At 47.8% G+C, this 22,129-nt stretch overlaps 1 protein-coding gene across 1 annotated transcript in view; it reads left to right on the forward strand.

The window, feature by feature from the left end:
• PDIA5 (protein disulfide isomerase family A member 5) overlaps nt 1-22,129 on the forward strand; it is a 295,349-nt gene that overhangs the window by 91,639 nt on the left and 181,581 nt on the right. The window contains exons 4-7 of the mRNA XM_063934059.1: nt 12,958-13,041; nt 13,382-13,427; nt 14,258-14,350; nt 21,393-21,453. Coding sequence (XP_063790129.1) covers nt 12,958-13,041; nt 13,382-13,427; nt 14,258-14,350; nt 21,393-21,453 — 284 coding nt within the window. The remainder of the gene's footprint in view (nt 1-12,957; nt 13,042-13,381; nt 13,428-14,257; nt 14,351-21,392; nt 21,454-22,129) is intronic.

Raw genomic sequence — 22,129 nt, forward strand, 5'->3', positions numbered from 1 at the left:
AGGGTGCAGGGTGCAGGGGGGGCACCCTGGGCAGCCATATACCTCTTCCTGATAATGGTAAAAGATGTATACAGTGCATAGACACTGTATACGGACCCCCGCCAGTATAAATATGAAAAATATTAGCGGGGCTGAAGCGCGCCGAGAGGGGGTGGGGCTTAGCCCTCACAACTCGTTACAGTGCCATTTTCTCCTCATGTCCCCGCCAAAAATACTGTTAGGCAGCTAACATTGAAAAACGGGGGGACACGGTGATTTTAGTGCAAAATAGAAAAATATAGCACTAAAAAAATTCGACAATGCAATTCAGTACTTTTCGCCAAAAAAACGGACTTTCCAAATTCGACTTTTTGAAATTCGACATTTGTCAAATTCGACATTTCTGCAATGGTACAAATGCGGCAATTCGACAAAAGTATATTCAATTGAAGTTTGTAAATTCGACAACAGTGCTTTTAGACAGTAAATTCGTCATTTTCAATCCGCCACACTTTGCTGGCGGAATCTAATAAAAATTTTTAAAAACATGTTTTTTTTTGGTGTTTTTTTTATTGGTAATAGCATATCTATTTATGTTAGAAGGGATTAGGTACTTGGTTTGTCTATTTTGGAGGCACAAGTATTATTTATATATTTTTAAATATTATTATTATTATTTTTATTTTTTTTAAATGGAATGTTAAAAATCAGAAAAAAAATTGCGTGGGGTCCTCCCTCCAAAGCATAACCAGCCTCGGGCTCTTCGAGCCGGTCCTGGTTCAAAAAATCCGGGGAAAAAACTGACAGGGGATCCCCCGTATTTTTAAAACCAGCACCGGGCTCTGCGCCTGGTGCTGGTGCAAAAAATACGGGGGAAAAAAAAGAGTAGGGGTCCCCCGTATTTTTTACACAAGGATCGGGCTCCACTAGCTGGACAGATAATGCCACAGCCGGGGGTCACTTTTATACAGCGCCCTGCGGCCGTGGCATTAAATATCCAACTAGTCACCCCTGGCCGGGGTACCCTGGGGGAGTGGGGACCCCTTCAATCAAGGGGTCCCCCCCCCAGCCACCCAAGGGCCAGGGGTGAAGCCCGAGGCTGTCCCCCCCCCATCCAAGGGTTAATTTTTTTTTTTTTGCCAAGCACGTGGATTATAATCTGGACACTGGATCAGGTGAGTATACTTTTATTCACAGGTACCCCGGATTCTTCAGTGACGAGGGGGGCGTGGCAGTCGGCGGGTCAACATAGGTAAGTATGTGTGTGTCGGCAGGTGTGAAATAAAGTTTTACTTTCACGGTGTGTGTCTCCTGTTTTTATTTGGGTATTTTTTTTCCAGTAGAACTACAGGTACCAGCTGGCCCGTTTTTTTTCTCCCGCATGCTGGTACTTGTGGTTCTCCAAGTACCGGCTTGCGGGGGAGGCTTGCTGGGACTTGTAGTACTACTGGAAAAAACAATATTCTTTCATTTTTCTCAAGGCTATCAGCCCCCCATCCGCAGCCCTTGGATGGGGGGGACAGCCTCGGGTGACTAGTTGGATATTTAATGCCACGGCCGCAGGGCGCTGTATAAAAGTGACCCCCGGCTGTGGCATTATCTGTCCAGCTAGTGGAGCCCGATGCTGGTGTAAAAAATACGGGGGACCCCTACTCTTTTTGTCCCCCGTATTTTTTGCACCAGCACCAGGCGCAGAGCCCGGTGCTGGTTTTAAAAATACGGGGGATCCCCTGTCAGTTTTTCCCCCGGATTTTTAGAACCAGGACCGGCTCGAAGAGCCCGAGGCTGGTTATGCTTTGGAGGGGGGACCCCGCGCAATTTTTTTTCTGATTTTTTACCGTTTTTTCCCGTTTTTTAAAAATCGGATCAAAATCCGTTAAATCGGCCGTTTTTCGACAGCGGGACTGTCAAATCCGTTTTTTATTGAATATGTTGAATTTCGGCACCCACTTGCCGGAATTCGACGGTCGAATTGTGTCGAATTAAAAAACGGGCGAAAAATTGCCGTGATTCGCCGGCAATTGCATATACCCCAATGAGTTGTAATTGTGTTCTGTGTTTTCCCTGTCACATATACCCGTTATAGCTTTATAGTACACATGTGTCGACATGTGTGAGTGCTCTGCCACAAAATGGCTATGGGAATCACTCTGTCGGCATTGCCGACTCCTGATGGTACTTGGGTCTGTAGATCAAGTGTCAGCAGGTCGGTAGTTGTATGCTTTTTTTCAAAAGTAAACACTGTATGGGTGACACAGTAGTATGTGGGTGACCTGTCGGCGCCAACTGTTATTACTGGGTGTAAATTAACATGAAGTAAATAACCTATGCCTGTATAGAGTACGGTTCCATGGGTCTATAGCTCTAGCACAGACGTGGTTTTATTTGTGGGGGAATGATATTAAATGTATGTGTATATACTTCCCTCGAACCCCTCGGGGTCGCAAGAATGTTATTTTTACCTAGTTACTACTCCCTGATGTCGACGAATACTATGTTTTATGTCGACCATAAGGTTTCCTGGTCAGAACCACAACTTGGGCATTCAGTACATGGTCTTACAGATTCAGCACACATTAATGTCACTAGGGACCCTGGGGTTCTAGACAAAATACTTATATATATATATATATATATATATATATATATATATGTGTGTATATGTGTATTTAAATATGTATATTCATATTACAAGTTCTAATGAATGCTGAAGTAAAATTATTCCTTCTCGTGTGCTCGTCGCTCTGTTGATAAAGCTCTAGGTCAGCCGTGAGGAGATGGTCTCAGATCCTCACGAGGAGTCCGAGTGTTTATTCTTTGCCCGCCGCGGACAGAATAAAGTGAAAGTCGACCCCTGGTCTGCACGGGGCCCTGTCACAATGGATCGTATACAGGAAGATAAGTGATATTTTAATTATATGCTTTGATGATATTTGCATTGCATACGCATGGGGGAGTGCTTGTATTCAGAAATGGTCGGTTACCTTGGCATCCGATAGAATTACCCTAGAGAGAGAGGGGACGTTTCTTAGCTTGGGTCTTCTCTATAACATTGCGGCAGGCTGCCGTGAGACTAGGACTCTTGGGTGCACGGACCACTTCCATGGCTCTCTCGGCTGGGAGGGCGTTGTGGATTCACCAAGGGAATGCTGAAGTTGACTCTGAGGGATACTGGAGTATCTTCCCTATGAAGGTGTAACCGGGGTTTGGGGATGCCTTGGTTAAGTTACTCTCGGCAGATACCACTGGTACGTCTACCTTCTTGAGATAGGTTCCCTCACAACGTTTGATGACGCATCCTTTTGTGGGATGCAGTCGTTTTAACAGGTTGGATGCCGTTCGTTTTTTCTCTGACGTCCTAAGTGGATGCTGGGACTCCGTAAGGACCATGGGCATTAGCGGCTCCGCAGGAGACTGGGCACAACTAAAGAAAGCTTTAGGACTACCTGGTGTGCACTGGCTCCTCCCACTAAGACCCTCTTTCAGACCTCAGTTAGATTCTTGTGCCCGGCTGAGCTGGATGCACACTAGGGGCTCTCCTGAGCTCCTAGAAAGAAAGTATATTTTAGGTTTTTTATTTTACAGTGAGACCTGCTGGCAACAGACTCACTGCAGCGAGGGACTAAGGGGAGAAGAAGCGAACCTACCTAACTGGTGGTAGCTTGGGCTTCTTAGGCTACTGGACACCATTAGCTCCAGAGGGATCGACCGCATGGAACCGGCCATTGATGTTCGGTCCCGGAGCCGCGCCGCCGGCCCCCTTACAGAGCCAGAAGCAAGAAGTGTTCCGGAAAATCGACGACAGAAGACTTCAGTCTTCACCAAGGTAGCGCACAGCACTGCAGCTGTGCGCCATTGCTCCTCATGCACACCTCACACTCCGGTCACTGATGGGTGCAGGGCGCTGGGGGGGGGGGGGCGCCCTGAGCAGCAATATAAACACCTTGCCTGGCAAAATCATCACAATGTATAGCCCCAGAGGCTATATATGTGAAAAATACCCCTGCCAGAATCCATAAAAAAGCGGGAGAAAAGTCAGCGAAAAAGGGGCGGAGCTATCTCCCTCAGCACACTGGCGCCATTTTCTCTTCACAGTGCAGCTGGAAGACAGCTCCCCAGGCTCTCCCCTGTAGTTTTCAGGCTCAAAGGGTTAAAAAGAGAGGGGGGGCACTAAATTTAGGCGCAATATTGTTTATACAAGCAGCTATTAGGGGAAAAATCACTCAGTTATAGTGTTAATCCCTGCATTATATAGCGCTCTGGTGTGTGCTGGCATACTCTCTCTCTGTCTCCCCAAAGGACTTTGTGGGGTCCTGTCCTCAGTCAGAGCATTCCCTGTGTGTGTGCTGTGTCGGTACGGCTGTGTCGACATGTGGGATGAGGAAGGTTACGTGGAGGTGGAGCAGAGGCCGATAAATGGGATGTCGCCCCCTGTGGGGCCGACACCAGAGCGGATGGGTAGGTGGAAGGTATTAACCGACAATGTCAACTCCTTACATAGAAGGCTGGATGACGTAAAACAGCTGTGGGACAGCCGGCTTCTCAGCCCGCGCCTGCCCAGGCGTCTCAAAGGCCATCAGGGGCTCAAAAAAGCGCCCGTTACCTCAGATGGCAGACACAGATGTCGACACGGAGTCTGACTCCAGTGTCGACGAGGTTGAGACATATACACAATCCACTAGGAACATCCGTTCCATGCTCTCGGCAATGAAAAATGTGTTACGCATTTCTGACATGAACCCAAGTACCACATAAAAGGGGTTTTATTTTTGGGGAGAAAAAGCAGCCAGTGTTTTGTTCCCCCATCAGATGAATGAATGAAGTGTGTAAAGTAGCGTGGGTTCCCCCGATAAGAAACTGGTAATTTCTAAAAAGTTACTGATGGCGTACCCTTTCCCGCCAGAGGATAGGTCACGTTGGGAGATATCCCTTAGGGTGGATAAGGCGCTCACACGTTTGTCAAAAAAGGTGGCACTGCCGTCTTAGGATACGGCCACCTTGAAGGAGCCTGCTGATAAAAAGCAGGAGGCTATCCTGAAGTCTGTATATACACACTCAGGTTATATACTGAGACCTGCAATTGCCTCAGCATAAATAGTGCTGCTGCAGCGGGGTCTGATACCCAGTCAGATAATATTAATACTCTAAGACAGGGATAATAGTTTGCTAACATAGAGCATATTAAAGACGTCGTCTTAGATATAAAGGATGCACAGAGGGATATTTGCCGGCTGGCATCCAGAATTAATGCAATGTCCATTCTGCCAGGAGGGTATTAGAAACCCGGCAGTGGACAGGTGATGCTGCCTATAAAAGGCACATGGAGATTCTGCCTTATAAGGGTGAGGAATTGTTTGGGGATGGTCTCTGGGACCTCGTATCCACAGCAACAGCTGGGAAGAAAATTTTTTACCTCAGGTTTCCTCACAGCCTAAGAAAGCACTGTATTTTCAGGTACAGTCCTTTCGGCTTCAGAAAAGCAAGCGGGTCAAAGGCGCTTCCCTTCTGCACAGAGACAAGGGAAGAAGGAAAAAGCTGCACCAGCAGCCAGTTCCCAGGATCAAAAATCTTCCCCCGCTTCCTCTGAGTCCACCGCATGACGTTGGGGCTCCACAGGTGGAGACAGGTGCGGTAGGGGCGCGTCTCGGGAACTTCAGGGACCAGTGGGCTTGCCCACAGGTGGATCCCTAAGTTCTGAAAATAGTATCACAGGGTTACAGGCTGGAGTTCGAGGCGACTCCCCCTCGCCGTTACCTCACATCAGCCTTGCCTGCTGCCCTCGGAGAAAGGTAGTACTGGCGGCAATTCACAAGCTGTACTTCCAGCAGGTGAAATCAAGGTACCCCTCCTTCAACAAGGCCGGGGTTACTATTCCAAAATGTTGTGGTACCGAAACCAGACGGTTCGGTGAGACCCATTCTAAAATTGAAAGCCTTGAACACTTATATACGAAGGTTCAAGTACAAAATGGAATCGCTCAGGGCGATTATTGCAAGCCTGGAGAATTTCATGGTATCACTGGACATCAAGGATGCTTACCTGCATGTCCCTATTTACCCTCTTCACCAGGAGTACCTCAAAATTGTGGTACAGGATTGTCATTACCAATTCCAGACGTTGCCGTTGGTCTGTCCCCGGCACCGAGGTATTTACCAAGGTAATGGCCGAAATAATTATCCCGTACTTGGACGATCTCCTTATAAAGGCGAGGTCCAGGGAGCAGTTGTTCGGCGGAGTAGCACTATCTCGGGAAGTGCTACAACAGCACGGCTGGATTCTGAATATTCCAAAGTCGCAGCTGGTTCCTACGACGCGTCTACTGTTCCTGGGTATGGTTCTGGACACAGAACAGGATAAAAAGGGTTTCTCCCGGAGGAGAAGTCCAAGGAGTTGTCGTCTCTAGACAGAGACCTCCTAATACGTATACAGGTGTCGGTGCATCAATGCACGCGAGCCCTGGAAGGATGGTAGCTTCTTACGAAGAAATTCCATTCGCCAGGTCCCATGCAAGGATTTTCCAGTGGGATCTGTTGGACAAGTGGTCCGGGTCGCATCTTCAGATGCATCGGCGGATAACCCTGTCTCCAAGGGCCAGGGTGTCGCTGTTGTGGTGGCTGCAGAGTGCTCATCTTCTAGGGGGCCGCAGATTCGGCATACAGGACTGGGTCCTGGTGACCACGGATGCCAGCCTTTGAGGCTGGGGGGCAGTCACACAGGGAAGAAACTTCCAAGGCTATGGAAAAGTCAGGAGACTTCCCTACACATAAATATTCTGGAACTAAGGGCCATTTACAATGCCCTAAGTCAGGCTAGACCCCTGCTTCAACACCGGCCGGTGTTGATCCAGTCAGACAACATCACGGCGGTCGCTCATGTAAACCGACAGGGCGGCACAAGAAGCAGGATGGCGATGGCAGAAGCCACAAGGATTCTCCGATGGGCGGAAAATCATGTGTTAGCACTGTCAGCAGTGTTCATTCCCGGAGTGGACAACTGAGAAGCAGACTGTCTCAGAAGACACGACCTCCACCCGGGAGAGTGGGGACTTCATCCAGAAGTTTTCCAAATGATTGTACACCGTTGGGAAAGGCCACAGGTGGACATGATGGCGTCCCGCCTCAACAAAAAGCTACAAAGATATTGCGCCAGGTCAAGGGACCCTCAGGCGATAGCTGTGGACGCTCTGGTAACACCGTGGGTGTACCAGTCGGTGTATGTGTTCCCTTCTCTGCCTCTCTTACCCAGGGTAATGAGAATAATAAGGAGGAGAGGAGTAAGAACTATACTCATTGTTCCGGGTTGGCCAAGAAGAGCTTGGTAACCAGAACTCCAAGAATTGATCTCAGAGGACCCATGGCCTCTGCCGCTCAGACAGGACCTGCTGCAGCAGGGGGCCTGTCTGTTCCAAGACGTACCGCTGCTGCGTTTGACGGCATGGCGGTTGAACGCTGGATCCTGAAGGAAAAGGGCATTCCGGAGGAAGTTATCCCTACACTATTTAAAGCTAGGAAAGAAGTGAACGCAAACCATTATCACCGCATATGGTGGAAATATGTTGCGTGCTGTGAGGCCAGGAAGGCCCCAAAGGAGAAATTTCAGCTAGGTCGATTTCTGCACTTCCTACAGTCAGAGGTGACTATGGGCCTAAAATTGGGTTCCATGAAGGTCCAGATTTCGGCTCTATCGATTTTCTTCCAAAATAGAACGGGCTTCACTGCCTGAAGTTCGGACTTTTGTTAAGGGAGTGCTGCATAGTCAGCCCCCGCTTGTGCCTCAAGTGGCACCGTGGGATCTCAACGTGGTGTTATATTTCCTGAAGTCGCATTGGGTTGAGCCACTTAAATCCGTGGAGCTACAATACCTCACGTGGAAAGTGGTCATGCTGTGGGCCGTGGCGTCGGCCAGGCGTGTATCAGAATTGGCGGTTTTGTCATACAAAAGCCCTTATCTGTATTTTATATGGATAAGGCGGAATTGAGGACTCGTTCCCAATTCCTTCCTAAGGTGGTATCAGTTTTTCATGTGAACCAACCTATTGTGGTGCCTGCGGCTACTTGGGACTTGGAGGATTCCAAGTTACTGGACGTAGTCAGGGCCCTGAAAAGTATATGTTTCCAGAAGGGCTGGAGTCAGGAAAACTGACTCGCTATTTATCCTGTATGCACCCAACAAGCTGGGTGCTCCTGCTTCTAAGCAGACTATTGCTCGCTGGATCTGTAGCACGATTCAACTTGCACATGCTGCGGCTGGACTGCCACACCCTAAATCTGTAAAAGCCCATTCCACGAGGAATGTGGGCTCTTCTTGGGCGGCTGCCCGAGGAGTCTCGGCTTTACAACTTTGCCGAGCTGTTACTTGGTCGGGTTCAAACATTTTTGCAACAGTCTACAAGTTTGATACCCTGGCTGAGGAGGACCTAGAGTTTGCTCATTCGGTGCTGCAGAGTCATCCGCACTCTCCCGCCCGTTTGGGAGCTTTGGTATAATCCCCATGGTCCTTACGGAGTCCCAGCATCCACTTAGGACGTCAGAGAAAATAAGATTTTACTCACCGGTAAATCTATTTCTCGTAGTCCGTAGTGGATGCTGGGCGCCCATCCCAAGTGCGAATTGTCTGCAATACTTGTTTATAGTTATTGCCTAACTAAAGGGTTATTGTTGAGCCATCGGTTGAGAGGCTCAGTTATATTTCATACTGTTAACTGGGTATAGTATCACGAGTTATACGGTGTGATTGGTGTGGCTGGTATGAGTCTTACCCGGGATTCAAAATCCTTCCTATTTGTGTCAGCTCTTCCGGGCACAGTATCCTAACTGAGGTCTGGAGGAGGGTCTTAGTGGGAGGAGCCAGTGCACACCAGGTAGTCCTAAAGCTTTCTTTAGTTGTGCCCAGTCTCCTGCGGAGCCGCTAATCCCCATGGTCCTTACGGAGTCCCAGCATCCACTATGGACTACGAGAAATAGATTTACCGGTGAGTAAAATCTTATTTTCCCTTTCTTTGCAGATAGTGGAAGGTGGAAAGGTTAGCGGTCTGCAGCCTTTTCAAGGTTGCAGAAGCAGATATCGTCTTCTGTTTCTACCACATCCTACGCATGTTCTATCTTGCTGGAGCCCACTCCGGTGGGAACTCGTCTGGTGCTCTTCAGTCAGTCCTGGTATGGACTTGGGCCAGTGAGTTACAAATAGAATCCAAAGGGGGGACATACTGGAGTTCCAGATGATACCCCGCTCTGTTTTTTCAGATAGATCTTACCGATTCTCCTCTGGAAGAGGAGGTAGTATGCGACGCCATACCAGAGTTGCGTCGGGATCAGGACTTTGTCCTGCTGTCCCTGTCGTTAAAAAAAAAAAAAAAAAAAAAAAAAAAGGTTTCTACTCAAGAGGTTGACCTACAAGGTGGAATCTCTCAGGCCTGGGATCTTCAACACGTATAATTAGAATTTAAGTGCGGTTTCATCTGCATTAAGCTTGCCTGGTTTTGCTATCCAGGATTGTCTTGGCCATTTCACCGGAGTGATGGCAGGATGATGGGTTTCCTTCGATAGTGAGAGCCATTATTGTTCTGTACTGAGACGCTCTCCTGACTACGGCGAGGTCAAGAAACAAGTGGTACAAATCGTGGTTCTCTCTGACAGTTGTTCAACACAGAGAATCGCTGATGCTCCCAACGACGCAGATGTCTGCGGTGGGTATAAGATTAGATACTGAACTGTTCAGAGTTTGTTTTTTTCTGTGGAAAGAGATCTGAGGATCCAGAGTCGGATCAGATTTGCAGTGACAAACCATCAATATGTTCCATTGCTGAAGAAGGTGGTTGCGGCCTACGAGGCCTTTTCGGTGAGCAGGTCAAATGACAAGGTTTTTACGGGACCAGTTGGACATGTGGTCTGGGTCTCACCTGCACATGCACCGGAAAATAATCCTAAGAACCGGGATATCGCTCCTGTGGTGTCTGCATTCTCACCTCTTAGAGGGTCGAAGGTTTGCGATCCATGTTTAGATCCTGGTGTCCATACATGCAGGTCTCCAAGGCTGGGGAGCAGTCTTTCCGAGGGAAGAATTTCCAGGGGGAAAAAGGTCAAGCTGGGAAGCTTGTCGGCAATAAGCATTCTTGAATTAAGAGCTAATTTCAATGAATATCTACTTCGAGATCTGCCCGTTTTAGTTCTGTCGGACGACTTAACGGCAGTGGTGTAAGTAAGCCACTAGGACGGAACAAGGAGCGAAGCCGCAATAGCAGAAGCCGCATAAGTTTTCCGCTGAGCGGAAGGGCAGGAAAATGCTATTTTAGCAGTCTTCGGTCCGGATGTAGCCGACGGAGAAGTAGATTTCCTCTGCAGCTGCGATCTCCATCAGGGAGAAATGTAGTCGTCATCGAGAAGTTTTCACAGAAGTGACAAGTCTTTGAGTAGTGCCTCAATGGGACAGGATGGCGTCTTGCTTCAACGAGAGACCTCAAGGATAGTGGTCCAGGTAAAGAAACACTCAAGCTATAGCTGTGGCCGCCCTCGTGACACCTTGGATGTTTGCAGTCGGTCTATGTGTCCCCTCCATTTTCACTCTTTCCGAAGGTGATACACATAGGAAGAACAAGGGTTTAGGCGATACTCATTGTTCCGGTCTAGTCAAGGATAGCTTGGTATCTAGATCTTCAAGACTTGCTCATAGAAGATCCATAGCCTTTTTTTCTCCTACGAGAGGACCTGTTGCAGCAGGGACCGGCCGTGTATCAAGACTTACCGCGGCTGCGGTTGACGGCTGGGCGTTTGTGCGCCATATCCTAGCCGAAAGGGTATTTCTGGTGACGTAATTTCCACTTTGCTTCAAGCTAGGAAAGCAGTAACGGTGAAGCTTTACCTCCATATTTGGAGGGAGTGGGTGTCTTGGTGTGAATCCTGGAAGGCTCCTACGGAAAACTTTCAGCTGGGTCATTTTTCTCCATTCTTTGCGAGCAGGTGTGGATGCAGGCCTAAAGTTAGGCTCCATTTCAGTACAATTTTCGGCCTTATAAATTTTCTTAAAAAAAAAAAAAGAATCGGCCACCTCTCCGGAAGTCCAGACTTTTGTGAAAAGAGTGCTGCACATCCACCCTCTGTTGGGCCTCCACTGGCAGCGTGGGTCCTTAACGTGGTGTTGCAGTTTCTAATTGTCACAATGGTTGAAACCTTTATGAAAGGTTGTGTTGAAATTTCTCTCTTGGACGGTGGTCATGTTATTGGCCTTGGCGTCCGCACTGCGGGTGTCGGAAGTGGCGGCTTTGTCTCACAAGAGCCCCTATTTGATCTTTCATGTGGTTAGAGCGGAATTGAGAACTAGGGAAATAGTTCTGCCAAAAGTGTTTTCTATGTTTCACAGGACCCTGCCTATTTTGTTGCCTGTGGTTACTTAAGCATTGGCTGATTCAAAGTCTCTCGATGTAGTCAGGGCTCTGAACATTTATGTCGTCAGATCGGCTCAGATTGGGTAAACAGGCTCTGTTTGTCCGGTAGGCTCCCTGCACATTTAGGGCGCCTGTTTCTATCCAGTCTGCTACATGCTGGATCTGTGATGCGATTCGACATGCTCGTTCTACGGCTGGATTGCCATTACCGATGTCGATGGAGTCCCATTCTACTAGGAAGATGGGCTCTCCTTGGGAGCATGCCCGAGGAGTCTCGGCGGTTCAACTTTGCCGAGCAGCTACTTGGTCGGGTTCAAACACTTTTGCTAAGTCATACATGTTTGATACCCTGGCTGATGAGGACCTCATGTTTGCTCAAACTGTTCTGCAGAGTCGTCCGCACTCTCCCGCCCGGTCTGGAGCTTTGGTATAAACCCCATGGTCCTTACGGAGTCCCCAGCATCCTCTAGGACGTATGAGAAAATAGGATTTTAATACCTACCGGTAAATCCTTTTCTATTAGTCCGTAGAGGATGCTGGGCGCCCGTCCCAGTGCGTACTGTATATGCAGTTTTGGTTATGGTTACACTCTTGTAGTGTGTCTTTTTAGTCAGGCTGTTGCTGACGTTGTTCATACCAGGGCATGCAGTATCTTATTATTGGTTGGGTTGACACACAGGTTGTGTTACATATTTTCTCAGCATATGGCTGTGTATTTTTCATGCTGTTGGCTGGTGTTCTATTGAATGCCACGTTCTGCGGCATGTTTGAGGTGTGAGCTGGTATGACACTCACCGTGTTTAAACAATAAATTCTTTCCTCGAAATGTCCGTCTCCATGGGCACAGTTTTCTAGCTGGAGTCTGGGGGAGGGGCATAGAGGAAGGAGCCAGTTCACACCCATTCAAAGTCTTATAGTGTGCCCATGTCTCCTGCGGATCCTGTCTATAACCCATGGTCCTTACGGAGTCCCCAGCATCCTCTACGGACTAAGAGAAAAGGATTTACCGGTAGGTATTAAAATCCTATTTTTTTCCTATCTAATAAACAGGAAAAAACAGACACCCAACCAACTTTTCAAACAATTGAATTCCACCCTGAGTCTCTGAACCTGCATACAAAGTGTTACAATGCAGCAGCCACGTCTTTTTTCCATACCAAGCTCTGTTGTGCTTCATATACAGGCTCAGTCGCACACAGATATACAAGTGTTACATATCAAATAAATTAGCAGTCTCCTGATTCTTCGCATTGCGTCTAATAAGCATTTTCAGCAAAGAAAGATGCTAGATGCTAGACGCTAGCGGAGTCGCACGGAACCTGTCGGCTTACGCTGTGTGGCTCATTGAGGCTAGATGTATGAAGACAGATCTGTACACCTCGGTGCCGCTTAAAACCTACTATGTGGCAATTTAGTGATCGTAAATGTGCAGTTGCACACATCACCAATACTAATGCCACTTTTATGTATGCAAATAAAAATGTTGGTGGCCATTTGATGCCGGCATTTAGACCATTTCTTTGCCACCTTGCTGCTGTCGCTACTTGAATTGCCCTGATTTATTTTTTGTCTTCTCATGTATCTGTTTACATTCCCAGAGACTCTGAGAGCAGGAAGCTCTGTAAGAAGATGAAGGTGGACCCCAGTAAGAAGACAAACGGCATAGAGCTGTTGCACTACAAGTGAGTGACCAACACCAGCTCCTGAATGTGACTACATAATGGAACTGAGTAGCGTCTGTGTGATAATGTACTCTGCACGAGACACAAGCTGATAAGTTGCTGAGCTTTCATAGTGTTTCTTTCTGCTGTGTAATAAGAGAGCTCTTTTCTTCATGCAGTTTAATCTGGCCTTTAGGATATATTTGTTTTGTATTGCAAAATCTCGTGTACAAATGAAGGCAATTAGATTTCTCATTCTTTATATTTTATGTGTACATAATTGATTTAACAAATTAAGGTGATATTGGGCCTACCATAGTTTGCACCTTGAAATAAATATTTACCTGGTGTCTTCTTGTAGGGACGGAACATTCCATACAGAGTACAACAGGCCGAACACTTACAAGGTATATTTTCTTTATATTGTTGATTCTAAAATTATCTGAAACAAGTAGGCATTTCCTAGAAAACTTAGACCTGGCAGCTGTTGAACTGCAAGTTTCAGCATAGCTTAAAAATATTTTAAATCATTTATAACTCTTGAGAAACTCCATATTACATAGGTACCTTTTACACAATGACACATTGAAGAACATTTAGAATAACTGGGGTTTAGCTTATTAATGGATCTATACATGCAAATGTTACTTTGTGTACGGTTCTGTTGGTTTTCTTTCTTTAAATTTGTCTCGTACATTTTTGTCTGATGTCTTATTAAACTGTTATTATTTGAGGACATGTTTTGTACCTTAAGGCTGCACTACCACCTACCTACATGTTCAGTTATTTTAACCTGGTTGTTCTCCTAGCCAAAGACCATGGCCCTTTCTCCACCACAACTTCCCTTTCTCCACCACAACTTTTTTTTCAGTGGAACAATAATAAACCACAATGCCCTCAAGCCCACCCTCACTTCCCTTTGCAGCCCTGGGATCTAGAACCACACAGACCTGGGAGATATGGTTGAATGAAGCTCCTGCTCCTTTTGTAGTAGGTGGTAGCACAATTTAAACTTGTTGTGTTTTTTTTTCTTTTGTTGTAATGTCATAACCTACTCCTTACCCTACTGTATGTACTGCAAGTCTCTGAAGAAGTCACAAAAATGGCAAACGAAAATAACCTTTTGCAAGTGCTTACTGACCTTTTACTATGATAGCAATCTGTTAGAATTACGTTGCTGGACATCCACTCAGGAGTGGATGCCAGTCCTTACCCCTGATTCTCATTCTATCCACAGTCCATGGTGGCGTTTCTAAAAGATCCAGAGGGAGCACCGCTGTGGGAGGAGAACCCTGAAGCCAAAGACATTTTTCATATTGATAGTGAAAAGGTTTGTATCCTATCAGAACTGAGGCATTTGACAGTGTATTGCACAAATCTTAGATTCTAAATATATGTTTAACAACATCCTGCCAACATTGGTATAATATATATCCAGTATAATGTGCCCTTAATGTAGGGATATAAAGAACAATGCATGCATTACTGTAGAATTGGAGAGTTCTATTATATATAGAGTTCTGTTATGTTCTTTGGCTTGTATGGGATATCTAAGAGGGATGTTGTTAATATCCCGGTGGTCAGAATACCGACACCGGGATCCCGACCGTCTGTAATGCCCACAGCTGCCCAGGGCTATTCCCACTCATGGGTGTCCACGACACCCATTGAGTGGGTATGGATCCTGTGGCGAGCACAGCGATCACCCTGCTGCCGGCATTCTGACGGCCGGGATTCTGGTGTCGGTATTGTGACATTCCGGGGACCCCGCTTGCCAGGATTCTATCTCCAACCCATCTAAGGTGATGTGTAATGTCCTTTTCTGCGGCGGGGTACACTGGACTCCACAAGGATTAACATCGGGGTGTAAAGTAGGATCTTGATCCGAGGCACCAACAGGCTCAAAGCTTTGACTGTTCCCAAGATGCACAGCACTGCCTCCTCTATAACCCCGCCTCCGTGCACAGGAGCTCAGTTTGTAAGTTGGTGCCATGCAGTAAGCAGGCACTTAACAGGAGGGCTGCCTTAAGCAGCCTATTGATATCTTTATTTGGAAGAAAAACAGAAGATTCTTCTACAGGACTTCAGGGCTGCAGCAGGTAAAGTCTCTTAGACATTTCTGACTGCAGCTCCATCACCCCCAGCGGCGCTGTATACTCCTGCGCCCTGGTTGCCTGGTCACTGCAGCGGCGGATCCGGTTCCTTCCACACTTCAGTCACACACACCACTGTCCTCCCGGATCGTGGGGCCGCAGGAACGGGGGAGGTAAGGGGTCTCTTTGGCCGCACTTTACCGCGATCCAGCGCGGCCGTGGGAGGCGGGCTGTGCGCGCGCTGGCGTGGACACTGTTATTGGGCAGCCGCTCCACTAGCCACCAGGGACAATCACAGGGCACAGGTCTGGGTTTTTCTTTTAATGTAAATAATCCCGCTTTTTAATGCCCGCAGCACCCGTGGAGATGCCAGCAGTGGGAGCAGGTCTCACCTGTGGCCCCAGCCCCAGGGCGCCATTTCTGCAAATGTTCCCGCCCTGGAGCTGCATTTCTCTCCCTCACTCCCTGTCAGCAGCCATCACAGACAGAGCTGAACTGTTCCTGGGAAAGCTGGGGCAAATCCTCCTCTGTAGAGCCGCCTGATAGCCAGTGCTGTGCTTCATACAGGACACTTAAGTATTCTACCTGTCACTGGGTCAGTGTTAGTTAAGAAAGAGTGCATACATTCAGGGTTGTGTGGTACAAACACCCTGTGATATACATCTACTGTGCTTTGTTATATCAATTGTCGACTCATATAGCCATACTGAGTATTACTTTGTATTGCTAGTCCAGTGCAGTTTTATGGTACATAATTTCTGCATGGTACGCTTGTGACTATATATGTGTGTGTGTGCATGTAGCTGCTGCGTGGCTGCCTTATTAAATGGTATTTCACTCAGTGGGCTACTCCTATATTGCTATACCTAAGGGGGCTAAGTGTATCAGGTTTCTTTCTGTATAATATAGGATTGTATCACAAGATATACTTGCTGTGTATTTTTACTTGTGATTTATAGTCCCCATATAGATATATATCTCTTGAACTCCCGGTTTGTGCTGTCATAGTCACGCTTCACTGGGTGTTCTTGCTAGGTATATCGCTGCTAAACCTTGTACCAGGTTACCCGATATTGTGCACATTGTTATGTCTGCTACACGTGGCAACGACGCTGGGGCTTCTCCCACATTGCGTTGTAGTGAGGCCGCAGACGTGCTGGAGGAGAATATGGCAGCTGAGAGAGTTCAGGTTCAGGGGTTCCTTACCCCTCAGTGGGTCTGTAGCACCTGGGGCATCACAGGACCCACCTTGGGCTACATTTTCCACGCTGTTAAACACGCTTGTAACTTAATTGGTGCCCCCTGTGGGACCACCTGTACCAGTGCAGCAGTTTATGGTCCCTGCTATTAATCCGCCATGGGCAGATCAAATCTCCACTCAGTTACAGCATTTGAACCAGTCATTGTCCAAATCTAAGTGTCACTCTCGCCCACCTAAGACTAAGTCGTCTTCTAAACGGGCCAGTACCTCCTCCCAATCCACTGCTATCCCAGACACGTCCTCTGAGGAGGATGGTGCATATACTGATCCCACAGACACTGACTCAGATGTTTATGATGGGGAGAGGAAATCAATGGTGGATGTCCCAGATTTGATTGAGGCTATTAGGCTCATTCTTCAGGTGTCTGATGATCCTGAGGCTATCTCTAAAAAAACGGGTAGGTTTAAACGTAAGAAGGTGGTTAAACAAGTTTTACCTCATTCTGAACACCTGGTTGACATACGTCGGGAATCCTGGGAAAATCCAGGGACAAAATTCACACCGAATAAGAGACTGTTGGCTCGCTATCCTCTCTCTGCGGAGGTGTGTAAGAATTGGGAAACTCCTTCGCCCGTTGATTCTCATGTGGTGCGCATGGCAGTTTCCTCTGCTCTGCCAGTAACTACCGTCACCTCTCTGAAGGAACCGACGGATAGATGTGTGGAGGGTTGTTTAAAAGCGGTTTACACCCTAATGAGGGATTGTGCATAGGCCAACCATTGCAGCGACATGGGCTGCTGAAGCTGTTGAAGCGGAACTGCCTTCCAACACATCTGAGCATGCTCGACAATGTCTCTTATATATTACCACGGCTTCTCTGTACCTTAAGGAGGCGGCCTCTGGTGCCGGCGACCAAGGCTGCTACTACGTCTGTCTTGGCCAGACGTATCCTTTGGTTGAGATCCTGGTCGGTGGATATGGATTCCAAGAAAACCCTGGAGGTTCTTCCTTTCAAGGAAGACATTCTCTTTGGAGAAGACTTCAATAAGATTGTGGCTGATCTGGCTACTGCTAAAACAGTTTGCCTACCTAGTACGGCTCCTTCCACACAGAAGGCTAAAAGTACTTTCCTTTTGCACTTTCGTACTCCAGGTAAAGCAAAAGGTCAGGCATACCCGAAGCAAACTCGTGCTTCCAGACCTACCAAGCCCAGACCTAAACGAGCCTGGGCTGCCCGTCAGCCTGCTTCCAAAACTGACAAGTCTGCCGCATGACAGGGTGGGCCTCCATCTTGGGGATCCCAGGGTGGGGGGCCGACTTCTAGGTTTTGCCCAGGAATGGTTGAAGAACACTTCAGATGCCTGGGTAAGGGAAGTCGTCGCTCAAGGTTACGCCGTACCCTTCAAGAATCGTCTCCCTCATCGATTTTGCCTGACAGATGTGCCTCTGGATCCGGCAAAAGCAAACACTTTGCACTCTGTGGTACATTCCCTCCTGACCACAAGAGTGGAGGTACAGATGCCTCTAGCTCAGAGAGGCAAGGGGTACTATTCACCGCTGTTCCTAGTCCCGAAACCGAACGGGTCCTCGCGGCCCATTCTCAATCTGAAGTCCTTGAATAAGCATGTGTGGGTCTCCAAGTTCCGTATGGAAACTCTGCGCTCTATTGTTCTGGCCTTGGAGCCTGGGGACTTTATGGTCTCCCTGGACATACAGGATGCCTACCTGCATATTCCTATTGCGGTATCTCATCAGCAGTACCTGCGGTTTGCGGTGGGCAACCTCCATTACCAATTTCGGGCGTTACCCTTTGGTTTGACAACGGCTCCCCGAGTTTTCACCAAAGTTATGGCATCATGACGGCTACACTCCGCCGTCAAGGGGTCAGGATCCTACCGTATTTAGACGATTTGTTGATCCTGGCAAATTCCCCAGAACTTCTCCTGTGTCATCTCGATCTGATGGTCCAGTGCATGAAAGCCCATGCGTGGCTGATCAACTGGAAGAAATCCCTGGTTCCTGCTCGGAGCATGGTACGCCTGGGAGCGTTATTGGACACTCACAACCAGCGGTTGTTCCTGTCTCAGGAGAAAGTCCTGAAACTTCAGGACAGAATTTGATGCTTCCTATCTCGTCCGCAAGTGTCAATTCATTCGGCATTGCAAGTGCTAGGTCTCATGGTGTCAGCTTTTGACATGGTGGAGTATGCTCAATTCCATTTTCGCCCTCTGCAGAAGTTGATTCTGTCCAAGTGGGATGGCCTGACTCACCAGATCAGATCTCACATGATCTCCTTGTCTCCGGAGGACCACCTGTCACTGAGCTGGTGGCTTCAGGACCAACGATTGAGCAGGGGCCGTCCCTTCTGGATATCCAACTGGGTCCTGCTGACGACTGATGCCAGTCTGAGAGGTTGGGGCGTGGTGTTGAAACAACTCTCTCTCCAGGGTCGGTGGACCGAGGAGGAGTCACTACTCCCGATAAACATTCTGGAATTGCGGGCAGTGGGGGTAATTCCAAGTTGATCGCAGCAGGAAATTTTTCAGCAGTTGAGCAAAACCATGTGCACTGCAGGTGTGGCAGATATAACGTGCAGAAAGAGTTAGATTTGGGTGGGTTATTTTGTTTCTGTGCAGGGTAAATACTGGCTGCTTTATTTTTACACTGCAATTTAGATTGCAGATTGAACACACCACACCCAAATCTATCTCTCTCTGCACATGTTATATCTGCCTCCCCTGCAGTGCACATGGTTTTGCCCAATTGCTAACAAACTTGCTGCTGCGATCAACTCAGAATTACCCCCAGTGTTCAATGCGTTGACAATGGCCCAGCATCTGATACAGAACAGACCTGTTCAAGTACAGTCGGACAACGCCACCACGGTGGCGTACATCAATCATCAAGGCGGCACTCGAAGCCGCATGGCAATGAGGGAAGTATCACGGATTCTTCAGTGGGCAGAACGCCATCTGCTAGCCATATCCGCAGTGTTCATTCCGGGCGTTCTGAACTGGGAAGTGGACTATCTCAGTCGTCAGGATGTACACGCCGGAGAGTGGAGCCTCCATCCGGAGGTGTTTCAATTTCTCGTGGACACGTGGGGCCTTCCAGATGTGGATCTGATGGCGTCTCGACACAATCACAAGGTTCCGGTCTTCGGAGCAAGGACAAGGGATCCTCAAGCAGCGTTCGTGGACGCTCTGGCAATTCCATGGAACTTTCGGCTGCCGTATGTGTTCCCCCTGGTGTCACTCTTGCCCAGAGTAATATGGAAGTTCAAGCAAGAAAGAGGAAACCTACTTCTGGTCGCTCCGGCATGGCCCAGGCGGCACTGGTTCTCCGATCTACAGGGCCTCTCGTTGGATCGTCCCCTTCTACTTCCACAACGACCAGACCTCCTCGTTCAGGGTCCTTGTGTTTACCAGGATTTGGCCCGTCTGGCTTTGACGGCATGGCTCTTGAAGCTTCCTTCCTGAGGGCCACAGGTTTTTCTGAGGCGGTCGTTCAAACTATGTTGAAGGCCCGTAAGCCGGCTTCTGCACGGATTTACCATAGGGTCTGGAATGCTTACTTGGTGTGCGTCTCGCAATAATGACGTTTTCAAGTTTAGTACGGGCAAACTATTGGCCTTTCTACAACAGGGCCTGGATTTAGGCCTGCATCTGGCCTCCCTCAAGGTTCACATTTTGGCCTTGTCGGTTTGGTTTCAGAGAAAGATTGCTACCCTGCCTGATGTCCATACGTTCACTCAGGGTGTGTTGCGGATAAAGCCTCATTATCTGCCACCTGTGGCCCCTTGGGATCTGTCGGTGGTTTTGGAGGCCTTACAAGAGTCTCCGTTTGAGCCTCTTGCCTCTGCTGACCTTAAGTGGCTTTCCCTTAAGGTGTTATTCTTGCTGGCTATTGCTTCAGCTTGAAGGGTCTCGGACTTGGGTGCCTTATCCTATAAGTCTCCCTATCTGATTTTTCACAGTGACCGGGCGGTTTTTAGAACACGGCCAGGTTATTTACCCAAGGTGGTATCTTCCTTCCACTTTAACCAGGAGATTGTGGTTCCGGCCTTTCATTCTCCTGAGTTATCTGCCAAAGAGTGGTCTTTGGATGTAGTACGGGCTCTCAGTATCTATGTGATGAGAACTTCCTCCATTATGAAATCAGATTCTCTTTTCATGTTGTTTGGTTTTCACAAACGTGGCTGGCCTGATTCCAAGCATACTCTGGCCAGATGGATTAGAATGGTGATTGCACATGCTTATGTACAGGCTGGTCGTCCGGTTCCTGCTACCATCAAAGCCCATTCTACTCGGTCGGTAGGACCTTCTTGGGCGCCTTACCGTGGTGCGACCCTTGAACAATTGTGCAAGGCGGCTACGTGGTCCTCAGGGAACACGTTTATAAGGTTCTATGCCTTTGATACTTCCGCCTCCCAGGATGCTTCCTTTGGACGCCGGGTTCTTGTGCCTGCTACAGTGCGTCCCCTCCCATAAGGAACTACTTTAGGACATCCCTGATGTTAATCCTTGTGGAGCCCAGTGTACCCCGTAGCAGAAAACAAGATTTATGGTAAGAACTTACCGTTGGTAAATCTCTTTCTGCGAGGTACACTGGGCTCCACAAGGCGCCCACCCTGACGCACTTAGCTTCTTTGGGTTGGTATGGCATAGCCGCTGACACCCTCTCCTGTGGTGTGTGGTGTAATTGGCTACGAGCAACTGTCGTCTCTGGTACCTGCTACTGCATTGGGCTGGTTAACGAAACTGAGCTCCTGTGCATGGAGGCGTGGTTATAGAGGAGGCGGCGCTGTGCATCTTGGGAACAGTCAAAGCTTTGAGCCTGTTGGTGCCTGGGATCAAGATCCTACTCTACACCCCAATGTTAATCCTTGTGGAGCCCAGTGTACCTCGCAGAAAGAGATTTAAGTTCTTACCATAAATCTCGTTATCTCTTGTAGTATACATCTATTGCTGTATACTATTTGTACAATAGCCAGGATTTTAAATTAGCAGTTCACAAATAGGAACCTAGAGCTACATTTTGAGGTACGCACTCGTAACCTCTGTCTGGCTTGTTGCAGGATTTCCTGAAGCTCTTGAAGAAAGAAGACCGCCCGCTGCTCATGATGTTTTATGCACCATGTGAGTGCCCCTTCTGAACTGACAGTGGCTCCTGGGTATTCTTGCAGCTTCCACAATTGTGCCTTGACCTGGAATAATTAGGAAATGTGTCCATGCTTTCAGCACAAATAAACGACAGCGCATTTTTCTTTTTTAATCCTTTATCAACCACTTTGCTTTTTTAACCCTTGATCAAATACTGTGCCTGTAACACTAGTCAGTTTTCCATATGTTCATTTACTGTAATAAAGAGTTAAAGCATAACTTTTAGGGAGAATATTCTTACCTTATTAATCAGTGTCTGTGGTTATGTGAAGCACACAAAGCTAAACACAGGAAACCTCATACATCATGTAGTGTTCCACTGAGCACCTCTCCGAGGCCGGAGACTATTGTGCTGTCTACAGAACAGTGACACACATTATGAAGGACCATCACAGATATATAATTACCTGGTTCTCCTTCACCCTGCAATGGTCACACTGTCTGTATTTTAAGACCTTCATATTTTATTGGCTGACTTTTCTCGCACCAACTCTGCCTCACTCTTTATTTCCTTATCTTCTATTTACTGTCATATCCGTTTTTAAAATGTTCCATAATCATCCTCTCTACTTTCCCTAACTGACCCTCTTCTTCGTCTAACCCCTCACTGTACCCTTTCTCCATATGCCCGTCACAGTGCCACTTTTCCATC

The sequence above is a fragment of the Pseudophryne corroboree genome, chromosome 7 (genome assembly GCF_028390025.1).
Source record: "Pseudophryne corroboree isolate aPseCor3 chromosome 7, aPseCor3.hap2, whole genome shotgun sequence".
Taxonomy (NCBI): Eukaryota; Metazoa; Chordata; class Amphibia; order Anura; family Myobatrachidae; genus Pseudophryne; species Pseudophryne corroboree.